General features: G+C 35.5%; 1 protein-coding gene across 1 annotated transcript in view; it reads left to right on the top strand.

Annotated features, from left to right (window-relative positions):
- Window positions 1-2927: 2927 nt before the first annotated feature.
- Dhc93AB (Dynein heavy chain at 93AB) overlaps window positions 2928-14122 on the top strand; it is a 39192-nt gene continuing 27997 nt past the window's right edge. The window contains exons 1-14 of the mRNA XM_065361324.1: window positions 2928-3356; window positions 3463-3639; window positions 5781-5977; window positions 6061-6200; window positions 6285-6437; window positions 6532-6743; window positions 6823-6920; window positions 7009-7141; window positions 7222-7506; window positions 7584-7694; window positions 7771-7925; window positions 8017-8212; window positions 10079-10215; window positions 10289-10407. Coding sequence (XP_065217396.1) covers window positions 3186-3356; window positions 3463-3639; window positions 5781-5977; window positions 6061-6200; window positions 6285-6437; window positions 6532-6743; window positions 6823-6920; window positions 7009-7141; window positions 7222-7506; window positions 7584-7694; window positions 7771-7925; window positions 8017-8212; window positions 10079-10215; window positions 10289-10407 — 2284 coding nt within the window. The 5' untranslated portion in view covers window positions 2928-3185. The remainder of the gene's footprint in view (window positions 3357-3462; window positions 3640-5780; window positions 5978-6060; window positions 6201-6284; window positions 6438-6531; window positions 6744-6822; window positions 6921-7008; window positions 7142-7221; window positions 7507-7583; window positions 7695-7770; window positions 7926-8016; window positions 8213-10078; window positions 10216-10288; window positions 10408-14122) is intronic.

Below are 14122 nucleotides of genomic sequence, written 5' to 3'. Positions count from 1 at the left end.
TTTCAGTTCGCGGAGGTTATAGTATTGTGATGCACGTATTTTGCTGTGTTCATGGCAGCACGTATGCATAAGAAACGATTTACAATTTACCTATTCGAGTGTTTTTATTTGTAAACAATTAAAATACTGCGCGTCGGGAATGTAAATAGTGAATGTGAACTATGATGGGTATGAACGATGGCGATCCCACGTACAACCAGCTAACAGCTATGTACAGTGACATTGTGAAACAGAATAAACTTCAACAAAAAAAGTTAGAAGAACAGCAGAGACAAATCAACCACTTACGAGAAGTAGTAGCTCACTATCAAGGCAAGTCAAAAGAGGATGAAAACCATCTCAGCGAACTAACATCATCAACAGATGAGTCAGAGGAAAATCATAGCAATATGACAATAGACAGCATTAAATCCATCCAGTCAAAAGAAACTTACAGTGAAAAACTCAAAAAGAAACGTATTCCACCTATTTACGTAAGTGGAATAAAAAATATTATTGAATTTACTGCAATGTTGGAAAGCATGGAAGAGTGTGAAACCCCTATAATGCAAACCCTCTCTAATGGAGATGTTAAAATAGCATGCTCAAATGAGCAAAGCTTTAGAGCAGTGTATAGGGCACTGGAGGCTATAAGGAAGAATCCTAGTCACAAAATGTATGGAATTGGGCACCATACATATCAGTTGAAACAAGATAAACCCTATCAGGTTGTTATAAGGGGGCTACACCCCTCCACTTCACCTGAGGATATCAAATTAGAATTGATTAAAATCGGACATGATGCCATTAATGTCACCAATGTAATTATTAAAAAAACAGAGGTGAAAAAAGATGAATCTGGAGAAATTATGAGTAAGAAATCATATAAGGTGGCATTACCACTCTTTTATGTATATCTCAGCCCAAAAGAAAACAACAAGACCATTTATGAAATGGGGTTCTTGTTGCACACTAAAGTGAAGGTAGAACCTCCAGCAAAAAAAAGAGAGCTACCTCAATGTAAAAACTGCCAGCAGGTTGGTCATACCAAAACATACTGTGCAAGGAAACCCAAATGTGTCAAGTGTGGATTAGACCATGAAACAAAGCAATGTAGGAAGAGGAAAGAAGACCCAGCCAAGTGTGCCAATTGTGATAGAGATCATACAGCCAACTGGAGAGGGTGTCCAGTATATCAAGCAAAAATTGCTGCTATATCTAAACCAAAGATGACAGTAATTGATCGTGTTAAGCAGAGGACCACTCAAAGCCAGGAGCAGATAACAACTCAGAAACCTGAACAAGCCAAAATTGCCAAAAGAAACCTTCCAAAGAATAACACGGATGAATCGGATGAACCAGTGATACTAGAAGAGCAGGCGAGCTTAAAAGACATTTGGGAACTGCTTAAAAAAATGGATAAAAGAATTTCTCAAGTTGAAAACACACAAAACAAGATCAAAGCAAAGAAACATCCATCAGTTAAAACCTCACGACTTAGTCATAGATATTATAAAAAATAGAGTACTCTCACTGAAGAGATACTTTATAAAATAGCAGAGTATACTCTCACTGGAGAGAACCCTGCACATGTCATGTAACTAACTTGTTTAAAGTCAGAAATATTACTTATTTAAGGCCTCCTTAAGATTCTAATAAACCTTGTTAAATAAAAAAAAAAAAAAAAAAAAAAAAAAAAAGTGTCAATTTTTAAAAAAGTTATCAAAACTTGTCAATTTTTGAAAAAGTTATCAAAAAGTGTCATTTTTTGGAGGAAAATGTAAAAAGAGTCAACTTTGAGAAAAATAATCAAAAAGTGTTCATTTATAGCACAATTGTCAGAAAATGTCTTTTTCTAATAAAATGGTCAAAAGGGATCAATTTTGGGCCAAAATTGTCAAACAGTCCGGTTTTTGCTAAAATTGTCAAAAAATTTCCATTTTTTATCAACATTTTTAAAAACTGTCAATTTTTGGTGTGTTGACGAAAAGTTGCAATGTTTTTTGGCCAAAATTCTCGCGAAGTAGTTTTCTGATGAAATAATCGAATATCGTCGTATTTTTGCCTGAATTGCTGCGAAATATTCATTCATCTACGAATCAAATTCATTTTCTACACAAACATCTGCATACCTGAGCTCACAAACACTACCTTTGTACTTAATGCCTATAGTGATACATACATAATATATTTTTGCACCTCAAAAAAAAAAAAATACACGAAAGTGAACATCGTCAGGAAATTAAGTTAGTTCGTTGGTATTACGATCGTACGGACAGAACTGTCGCGTGAAAAACTTTTTAATAATTCTTCAAAATGAAAAAATTGCTCACACATGCGATTTTTTTCAAATTCACACTTACGAGCGAGCTCAAGCAACAATACATCTGGCACACATATCAATTTCAATTCACCAGTACAGCTCGAATTCTCCATCAACTATTGCTTTAAAAAAATTTGCACTTGTATTTTTCCTAAATCAGGCTACAATTATAAGGTAAACTGCATCAGCCAACGTAAAAAATGAAGTATCTAACACGTGAGTAATAAAGTAGATACTATAAGTACACGTTTTATAATAACATTCCATAAGACAAATTGAGTGAGAAAAAATGAAGCTATACGTAAAGAAACATTGGTCGAGTAAAGACAAAAATTTGCAAGCAACTGTGATACATAATTTCAACATGGAATACGTTCGTAAAAAACATTCTCAAACGGTAGGTACCTACATTTTGCTCATTTTAGCACTCGATTATAGCGCCCTTCTTAATCCTATCTCATTCGGATATAGCTATAGCTACATTACATTCGACGAAAGTCACTAATCGTCGACTGTTTTCTACACTTTTCCACCTACAGTGGAAACTTACTGCTTTCTTCGCTCGTGACATCGCATCGGTGCGTGTTTGTCTCATAAAATGGCATTATTCTTATTTATATCAACCGCTATAAATTTAAAGCAATCACACGATGTCGTGACAAAGTTTGCTTCGCTATTTCAAAACCCAACCTACTACCAGATAGATAGCACATCTACCTACTACGCCCATACCTATACACAATATACTCGTACCTCGCAAAAACGCCGAACAAAAGTTCTTTTTTTTTGTCGAGTACCCGCAGTAGATGGCAATTTTTCCCATTTTTCATCGCTTCGATGTGATGATACGTGTAAATTCCATTAGGTAGCCACAACAGTCGAGATGGATTCGTCCGAAACCGACGTGAGGTTGGATTTTATCGGAAATTACGTGCAGAAAGCGTTGAAATTGAAATCGGAAAAATGGACCAGGTTGCTTTCGGTAACCGAGTATCGAGCCATGGTTACCGATTTTCTCGAAAGAAAAGACGAATTGATTTTAATCATTTCGCAGGTAAGACTCATCTCATCTCGAGTAGTTCGTTATTCACACACCATACACACGCATCTTCATCAAATTAAAATAGGTAGTTCTTATGTCAATAAAATTTCAATTTTAGAACGCAGCCGTACAATTGGTGGCGTCGAATAATTTCCCAGTTTGTTTGAAAAATAAAGCAGCGTATTTTGTGAAAAAACAACGATGCTCGATTACCAAAGACAATGTCACGCAAATGATCATATTTGGAGATATGGCCACAAAACCGATAGAGCAGCTGGCAGGAGTAGTGGATGAGGTACGATTTCCTTATACCTATCCAGACAAACCACTCTTCAAAACACAAATATTTGAGCAAATCATTCGAGTGTTGAATCATCTTCAATTCTTATTGATGGATTTAAAAAAGTTGAATTTTGCCTATCCTCTTCCATTATTTCCTCTTGCATTGGATTTGATTACGAGATGATCGAGCTGCTCGAATAGTTTGTCGATTCTGAGCAAATAACCCCTTCATGAACGAATTGAGGACAAATTTCGATGATAGGATTAAAACTGTCATGGTTTCGCCATGTCAGTTATAAATACCTGATTTCGATTTTTCAGCGATTCATTCGTTCGTGAACGATTTTCCTCCTCGGAGCACGTCGTTCATGAACGAATCATTTGAAATTTTTGTAGACAAATAACTTGAATTATTAATATTTCGTTTTGTCTTGTCGTGAAACATGTAATTTGAATTTTGATTCCCAAAATATTCAGTCGTTCTCGAATGATTCATCGTTTCTGAGCAAATCGTTCGCGAACGAATTGAGTCTAATTTCTCATGATAGGATTTGGATTACAACTGTAAAGTTCCGTCATTTCATTTATACCGAGTTCAATTTTTCAGCAATTCCAGTGATTCTTTCGTTCGCGAACGATTTTCCCCATCTGAACCAGTCGTTCGCGAATGAATCATTCGCCATTTTTGCATGCAGATTGCTGATGTTTCATCAAGTCTTGTTGTGCGTTGCTATCATGTGATTTGATTTATATAAAATTCAGTCATTCTAGAATGATTCATCGTTTCTGAGAAAATCGTTCGCGAACGAATTGAATCCAATTTCTGATCATGAGATTACAGCAGCAAAGTTTCGTCAGTCTATCTATATCTATTTGTAGTTTAATTTTCCTCCGATTCATTCGTTCACGAATGATTTTCCCCACTGAACCAGTCGTTCGCGAATGAATTGTTCACAACTTGTGTAGGTAGATTGTTGATGAACCTATTATTTTAGTCTTGTTGTGTCCCACTATTATGATGTGTTTAATTTCCATAAAATTCAGTCGTTCTCGAATGATTCATCGTTTCTGAGAAAATCGTTCGCGAACGAATTGAATCCAATTTCTGATGATAGGATTTTAACTGTGAAGTTTCTTCATTTCATCTATACAGAGTTTAATTTTTCAGCGATTCCAGCGATTCTTTCATTCGCGAACGATTTTCCCCATCTGAACCTGTCGTTCGCGAATGAATCGTTCACAATTTTTGTAAATAAATAGATTAATAATGATTCGTTCAGCCTTATTGCGTATTAAGGGAATTCGATTTCCAAAAGATTCGATAGCTTTCAAGTTTCAAATGAATCATAATTTCTGTGAGCAAATCGTTCGCGAACGAATTAGGTCTAGTTTTTTGATGGTACGTTTTAAGCTGTCAAGTTTTAAGGTGTCATCAGTCATCGATACCGAATTTTGATTTTTCAAGAAATAATTCGTTGGCGAACGATTTTCCTTATCTGAACCAGTCGTTCGCGAATGAATCGTTTACAATTTTTTGTAAATACGTAGATTGATAATTTTTCATTTAGTCTTGCTGCATATTAAAGGGATTCGATTTCCAAAAGATTCAATAGCTCTCAAATGAATCATAATTTCTGAGAAAACCCGTTCGCGAACGAATTCAGTCCGGTTTTTGATGATAGGTTTAAAGCGGTCAAGTTTTGTCGTGTCATCCATACCAAATTATGATAATTTTTCAGGGATTCATTCGTTCGCGAACGATTTACCTGCTCAGAGCAAATCATTCACGAACGAATCATTCGAAATTTTTGTACACAAATGAAAAAATAAAAAATTCAGTCGTTCTCGAATGATTCATTGTTTCTGAGCGAATCGTTCGCGAACGAATATAGTCCAATTTCGGATAATAGGTTTAAAACTGTCAAGTTTCATCATGTCATCAGGAACCCAATTTTGATTCTTCAGGGATTCATTTGTTCGCGAACGATTTCCCTCATCTGAGCAAATCGTTTGCGAACGAATCATGCATAATAGTTCGGCGTGATGAAGAATTCTTTACTTTACCTTAAAATGTTATAGAAGATGAATAAACATACCTAAAGTCTTCAATTTCGTAATCTGCTTCCTTAAAATCACGGTTTTTAAATGTCGCAGATTTTTGTCCCTTTACTGTCCAATTCAACGAATCAACACACGTGGGCCAAACCGGTAACACTGGATCTGAAACAACATATGCATGGATTAAAAAACACGGTATATCAAGTCAAAGGTGAAGTATCTGGTCAAACCATTCTACCAATGCCAGAAGGGCTAACAAAGAACCCAAGTCCTGACAGTGATGAATCTGCCAAGTACATCAATCTCGAGCCAATACGAGCACAAATTCCTTCAGTCCCTAACTCATTGAATTTTTTTTTTCTTTTTCATTACGTAGCGATGTGGAAGATATAGATCTTCAGCTCAAAGGATCCATAGAAGAAACCATCATTCAATGGTTTGGCCTAATTACGAATATTCTAGCGGAAGATCCTTCATCTTCTTTTGCTAACTCTCAACACCCCACAGCTTGGGCAGGTTAATTAATGCACGATTACATTTCAAAATAGTATACCTACCTACGCTAACCAGATAATTTTCTTCATTTTTCTCAATTCGTAGAAATACAATATTGGGACAAAAGGTTGATAAATTTGAAGAATATTAATCAACAACTACAAAACGTCAAAGTACTCAAGATGATAAAAATTCTAGAAACCACAAACAGCGCGTACTTTCCAGGATTCAAAAACGTTTACGAAAACGTACAATCAGGTACCAATACCAAATCATCAAGCTAAAATATCGTATTATACACACTTAGGGACCAATTCAGAATTTCCTATATTTCATTATATTTTTTCAATAGCGTTAGAAGAAGCGGAAAACGTAACCCTGTACTTGAAACCTTTACGAAAACACTTTCTTCAATTGGAGGATATCGATTTTTCGGAAATAATTCCCTGCATCAAGCCTTTAATGCATGTTATCTGTTTGGTTTGGTCTCAATGTAAATTTTACTGTAATTCAGCTCGAATCATAACGCTCCTGCGACAAATATGTAATTTATTCATCAATCAAGTAAGTAAAATTTGAAACAGGAATAAAAAATTCACTCGAGCAGGCATCACCCCTTACATTTTCATGCATCGTTGAATAGGCAAAACGTTACCTCGATCCATCATCCATATTTCAAAGTGATGTAGACGAAGCCAAACAAAGAATTCAATGGTGCCTAAACGTGTTTAAAGTTTTAAGGTGACAAAAATTAATTAGTACGATTTAAATTACTACTCGCAACTGTTTTTGAAAACATTTCATTCAATTTTTTTCTTCCCAAAATTAGGAATGTTTACGACGAGTACGCGGACAATCTGAAAACATTTTTCAAAGATCGACCTCCAATAATATGGACGTTTGATTCCAGCGTGATATTCTGTCGAACTCAGATCTTCATCGACAGATTATCCACAATACAGGTAAACTCGACCATGGATCCTTCCAGTTCCACATTCACCCGCACATACCTAACCAATTTTTCCAATGTGTTTTCGAGCAGTGGTTCTTCGACACGGTAAAAGAATTCACCAAGTTGGAAAAAATCGAAATAGGTGGACTGAAGGGACGCAGCCTTGGAGCTCGAATCATATCCATATATCGCGAATTCAACGAAAACTTCACCTTGTTCTCAACTCGAACTTACGACGTGCTCGATCCGGAAGATTCTCATTTTCCCAACGACTATAAACATTTCCAAGACCATATCAATAAACTCGATCGCAAGCTGGCTTCTGTGCTATGTCAAGCGTTCGACGAATGCTACAACTTAGAGGGTATATTCAAAGTAAGACGAACGAATTACGTAATTAAAAGGTAATCGAATAATATCCAATCAGTAATCAGCGTCCCATCATACGTTAGCTAATAGACGTGATAGGATCTGCGATGGAAAGACCTCACGTACGTGAAGAATTATACAAGAAGTATCACCGGATTTTAGACTTATTGGAAGAAGAAATAAAAGTTTGTCACGTGAGTGGGAAAACGCATCATTGTCTCGACAAAATTGCGCAATCGATTAATAAAATTCGCTTTTTTATCTGTTCAGTACATATTCGATGCGATAAGCCAATCAAATTCTAGAAATCATTACATAGCGTTGGAAAAACACTTGCCACCTGTTGCTGCTGCGCTCAATGCATCTAATTCTCTACGTCAACGGATCACAGCGCAAATAAATAATTTCAAAACCTACAATTCTTCGTACGTATGGCTGAGCAATGTGTATCTAATCAAAATTACACTTAAGACTTTATAAGTACCTACTTGAATATATTTTGAAAAATTGTTCAAGATTAACGAAAACTAAACGAGGTATCGATATACTCAATCACTACAATCAACTAATGATGGATTTGGATCAATACGAAGATAATTTGCATTTAGAATGGAAAACCAACATTCCTCGAGAATGTGAAAAACATTTACAAAACTCTTTACTCATTAGGGATTCTCAACATACGAGGATTGCGTTGAATTTTCATTACAAAGTAAGCGAAACCAGTGCTAAATTTTGTCAGTACAACTACATACGAGTACATAGGCTATATTAAAATTTAATTGGAAAAGACCCATTTTTTAAAACACATTTTAGAACAATTTTTAGTGTGCGTAGCACACTATTGGTTTCGCTTTGAGAAATGAAATTTCATTATACATGAATGTTCTCTTAAACTATCCAACTGTTTTTTGTACCTATTGGACACCATTTGAGAATCATTAAGGCGGAGGGAATAGATTATTTTTCATTCAATTCGGATGGGTAATTGCTGAGTAATTGCAATTTTAGTTCATTATTTTAATGCATAAATTCCTAAAAAAGGAGAAAGGGGACTTGCAAAACACCTGCCGCTCATTGTACCCTGCTATACCCCCAGTCTATTCCATCTCCGCTTTTCAAATCAGCTGTCTCATTGTACCCTGTTACACCCCTCATCTGTTAGCTGTATATTCCAAGTGGGAGTGGTTTGGTGGGGCGTTTACCCAACAAATATATTCTTTTAATGCCCAAACCCTCCATGTGAACTCGTAGTCGAATGGTTAGGTCATGTAGGTAGGAATAGGAATTGTAGGGTCCCAGGTTCGAATCCCCATCAGGTAGGTAGGTATAGGTGACGGATTTTTCGTTGGAAATATTGGATAGGTAAATGCTGTGGAGTGAGTACATGATGCTGGTGCAAAAAAAAACGAATTTTGAACCCTGTAGCCCCCTTATTTTAATTTATAAAAACAAAGTTATGAAATATGATGATATCATTTTGCTAAATGAATTTTCATTTCATTTATTCAAATACTTTTTACTAAACCTATAGCGCCATAAGTACAGTAAAAATTACCTTAAGATGAGTAATTTTTACTTTTTATGATATAAAAATTACTTTAAAATGAATAATTTTTACACAATTTGGTTTATGTAATTTTTATTATCATGCTTTAGTAAAAATTATTAAAACAAAATCATTATTCATTTTTACTAATGTTATAGCAAAATTTATTAAAATGATGATTTTTACTATAAGATACAGTAAAAATTATTATTGTAACTGAACAGTTAGAAATTACTGATTTTCAAAACAAATTTTATCATACTTATATTATGTATTTTTGAATGGGATCCGGTTATTGTGCTAAATATGTAGTCAAAATTTTTTGTAAAAATTACCCATATTTTTTTGTGCAATTTAGAGGTAATGCGAATTCTTAACATATTTTATATGATTTAATAATTTTAGAATCAAAGGCAAATTCTGAAAATTGGTTTGAAATTTTATAAATTTGAAGACAATGGAAATTCTAAACAAAATATGAAAATTTGTCATTTAGAGACACTGAGAATTCCAAAAATTGATTAAAAGTTCTATAAGTTGTAGATAATGTGAACTCAGGCGCGGACTTGGTCGAAAGGGGGCCCACCGGGAAATCTCAGATAAATGAGTTTTGATTTTGCCCGAGCGAAGCGAGAGTGAAAATTTTTCGAAAAAAGTGGTTCAAAAAACAGAAAAAGTCCAACTTTGCATGTTTTATCTTAAATTTTCCCTAGCAAGGGCCCATCGTCTACCCCAAGGGCCCATTTTTTTCATTTTTTTGGAGGGGCCCACCGGGAAACTCCCGGTATCCCGCTAGGGCCAGTCCGCGCCTGTGTGAACTTGAAAATGATATGAATTATTGTATGTAATATACATGAAGATAATGAGAATTCTGAAAAATTAGAGGCATGCACTACTTAGATATGTACGAGTAATAGCGGTTATAGCTGTAGAAAAGGCAGCTAGCTACGCACACTTTACAGCTAAGCTTTGCTTAGCTGTCTAGTTTTTTAATGGTTTTAAAAATGAGGATATATTGAATTTTTCCAGCTGAAATTGGCGTTTTCGGAAGTTCGATACCTACAACTATTTGGTAAAGAAGATATTCCCGAAGAAGCTTCCGATCTATACGCGCAAGAAGACACGTTTCGAAAATACATAAGTTCTTTAACGATGATGATCAAAAGGTTTGTTCTGGAAATATCCACCATTAATTTCGGCGTTTGATACATACATAAGTAATATTTCAACGCTTTTCAGCTACAACAAAGTCAAGAATAATTGCATATCGGTGGAATTCGAATTGGTCAAGCCAGAGCTGCAAGATATCGATAAATTGATCGATTTAGGCGTAAACCAGCTGACCTGGAAATCTCCCAGTTGGTATTTAATTCATTACCTCAATTATACATTATAGAGCAGACACATGCACGGGATTTTCAAAATAATAGGTCAAGCTTGAAAATTTCTTCATCATGCGATTCAAAAATTTTTTCCAAGGGAGTCAGAAAAAGTGATATCAAAAATAAAAAAGCCGAATAAAATGTTAAAAGAAGAAAGAATCACAATTTTTTACCCCGGAATTATTTTTCAAAAATGAAAAATACCAGAAGCTGGATCCTCAGACAAAACATTTTGTTAAAAATTATAGTCCAATAGCCTGGCACTGCTGTAACTAGTAGTTCGGCAAAATATGACAATAGGAGTAATTGCACCCCCCCTTCGCCGATCCTCCGGGACAACTTTTTTCTTAAAGGGGACATCCTAAGGAACATTTTAAAGTAAACTTGCCCAAAAAAAGTTGGCCTTACTTACAAAAGGGAAAACTTTAATTGAACGACAGAATAAATGAATTGCACGACAGGACAACCCCACGACAACATAATGGCTTTTGAACGACAGGCGACTTAACGACTGTTTTGGTTGTTAAAAACGACAACATTGAACGACAGACCTTGGTCAACAAACATGAAAAATTCACGTCATGAAAAAGGGAATGCACGACGAATGTTCGTTTCAATTTATCTCATCTCATATCTTATCATTTCCATTTCATTCATGTCTTTATTTGAATGATTTGCAAAGTATCTAGGTAGTAGGTACCAGAGTCCTGCACGGTATAGTTGAATTAACTAGTTAGTCGTGGGAGCGGTACCATTATTTCATTTGAAAAAAAAATTGCAACCAAATGATTTCAACAAGATGTAGAAAAATGTCAAATTTTTGATCAATGACCAACCCTTTACATCCATCTTAACTTTTGTCACACCCAAAATTGGGTGGGGAGATGCCCATGTGCCCAAAATAAGCTTTTTAACGAACTGTTGCATTTTATACAGTTTTTTAAGGTTCACATCCAAAATTCAAGTTTTTGAAGATGACCCCTCCTGGAGATAAAATTGAGAAAATTTCCAAAAATAGTAGAATAGATACATATGTACTACATACCTGCTCATCTAAACATATTTTCACAAGGAAAACAATTTTGTGAGCTCAAATTAGGTTTGGGATATGGCGGCTTTAATTTTTCTTTTGTCATCTCTCCCCCTGGGGGGTGTAAAAATTTTCGAAAATATTCATGTAGATAGACTCACACTTCCTGTACCTACATATTTTCGGTGAAATCAAAATTTTAATTTTATAATTTGTCGTTTTGATCTCAATTTTGTCGTTTCTTTAGCAAATCAGTCTGTGCATTTTAGTTAATTCGTCGGGCATACGCCGGCGTGCACTTTTAATTTTTCTGTCGTGCAATGGATGACAACACTTTCTGTCGTTCAATATCGGGTTTTCAGGCGTTCACATCTGTCGTGCAAAATCCCTTTTTTTCGTCGTGCCGATAAATGGCACCCCTTACAAAATGGCGGCCATTTTGATTGACAGGTCAGCCGAAATCGCAGATTTTGCGTTACAACATAGGACTTGCACGAAACTTTTCAAACCTTACAAAGGTAGATCGAAAGATCGCGCAAAAATTTATCACCTGTCAAAATTTCAAGTGCTAACGTGCGTTTTTCGATTTTTGGTGAATTTTTAAAAATCCACTTTAGGCCAAAAATGATGTAAAAAATCAAAATTTTACCAAATTGACCAAGAAAGCTGAAATTTAGGGTATACCCTATTTTCGACATGCCAAATCGATTGGAAACGGTTTCAAGCCGTTTTGAGCGGTTCTGGAGCCTCCAGCAGATTTTTGAAACTCGAAATTTCCACAAAATTCCACCAAATTGGAGTTGTAAAGCTGAAATTTATTCTAAAAACTTATTTCAATAAGTCGTTTTGGAGCCTCCAGTGACTTTTTGAAAGTTCCTGAAGCTTCCAGCAGATTTTTGAAACTAAATTTTCACAAAATTTCATCAATAATGGAGATGGAAAGCTGAAATTTACTCTACACTCTAATTTTAACACCCTCTGAAGACGACTTCAGGTGGGTTCAAGTCATTTTAGAGCCTCCAGTGACTTTTTTGAAAATTACTGGAGCCTCCAGTTGATTTTTGAAACTTGAAATTCCCGTAACATTAATTTATCAAATGGAGTTGGCAAGCTGAAATTTACTTCGCAGACTACATGGTGGTTTCAAATGGTTTTGAAGCTTCCAGCTACTTTTAGGAAATTTCAATTTCCAAAAAAAACGCCATACAAGCTATCAAAAAGTCGCTGGAGGCTCTAAAACGACTTGAAATCCACCACCAGTCAACTTCGTAGCGTATTGAAATTAGTTCGCAGAATGAATTTCGACTGTCCATCTCAGTTTGATGAAATTTTGGGTAAATTTCAAGTTTCAAAAATCTGCTGGAGGCTTCAGGAATTTTCAAAAAGTCGCCGGAGGCTCCAAAACGACTTGAAATTCACCTGTAGTACTTCTCAGCGCATTGAAATTAGTTTTTAGAATAAATTTCAGCTTTACAACTCCAATTTGATGGAATTTTGTGGGAATTTCGAGTTTCAAAAATCTGCTGGAGGCTCCAGAACCGCTCAAAACGGGTTGAAACCGTTTCCAATCGATTTGGCATGTCGAAAATAGGATATATCCCAAATTGCAGCTTTCTTGGTCAACTTGGTAAAATTTTGATTTTTTTCCCTCATTTGTGGCCTAAATTGGATTTTCAAAAATTCACCAAAAATCGAAAAACGCACTTTAACACTTGAAATTTTGACAGGTGATAAATTTTTGCACGATCTTTCGATCTACCTTTGTAAGGTTTGAAAAATTTCGTGCAAGTCCTATGTTGAAACGCAAAATCTGTGATTTCGGCTGACCTGTCAATCAAAATGGCCGCCATTTTGTAAGTAAGGCCATTTGCTTTAAAATGTTCCTTAGGATGTCCCCTTCTCAAGAAAAAAGTTGTCCCGGAGGATCGGCGAAGGGAGGGTGCAATTACTCGTATTGTCATATGCCGGACTATAGGGGAAAATTTGTCTGCAGAACTTTAAAGGTAACTGTGAGTAGGTAGCCATTTTGAAAATTTGACTTGTTTTATATTTTGACCAAACTTTTATGGCTCCGACCCCTCCCCCTCCTCTTCATTTGTTTTTCCGAACCTCATCACGAAAAGTTCGTAGTTGTAAATATTACCAAAATGTATGCTTCCTGGATTTTTTTTTTCATTTTTGAATCACAGCTCCAAAATTTGAAAATCTTCTACAAATTGTGCTTTTCAATTTCGAATTTTTGAAATTTTTGGCGAATATTTTCGAAACTTCCTTTAAAATTCCGCGAACAGATTTTCTCCAAGTTTTAGCAGTCTCGAGCAGTCAGCCTCGTATCAGATTCATGCGTATGTATTCATCTATAAAAATTGAATTTTCACTCTGAATCTCAAATCTGAGTTTTTTCAAATTTAACTTACTGAGGAAATTTCGTAAAAAAAAATCTAAGCGAAATCAAAGGGCCGAACTTCATTTTTGATTCAAGTTTACAAGAAATATAGGTATGCCATGAAGACAATCTGGTGATGTTAATAGAATTGCCGACTCAGTTCGCCGTAAATACGTGCATGCAATTCTTTTGACATCGTTTTTCCCAGCAATGGCTTGCCTAACTGCCAAACTATCTCAATGTAATGCCCTTGAACGCGGTCAAAAAACCCATCA

This window comes from Planococcus citri, chromosome 4 (genome assembly GCF_950023065.1).
Source record: "Planococcus citri chromosome 4, ihPlaCitr1.1, whole genome shotgun sequence".
Classification (NCBI taxonomy): Eukaryota; Metazoa; Arthropoda; class Insecta; order Hemiptera; family Pseudococcidae; genus Planococcus; species Planococcus citri.
Note: the sequence above shows the minus strand (reverse complement) of the source record. Positions and strands in the feature narration are given on the sequence as shown.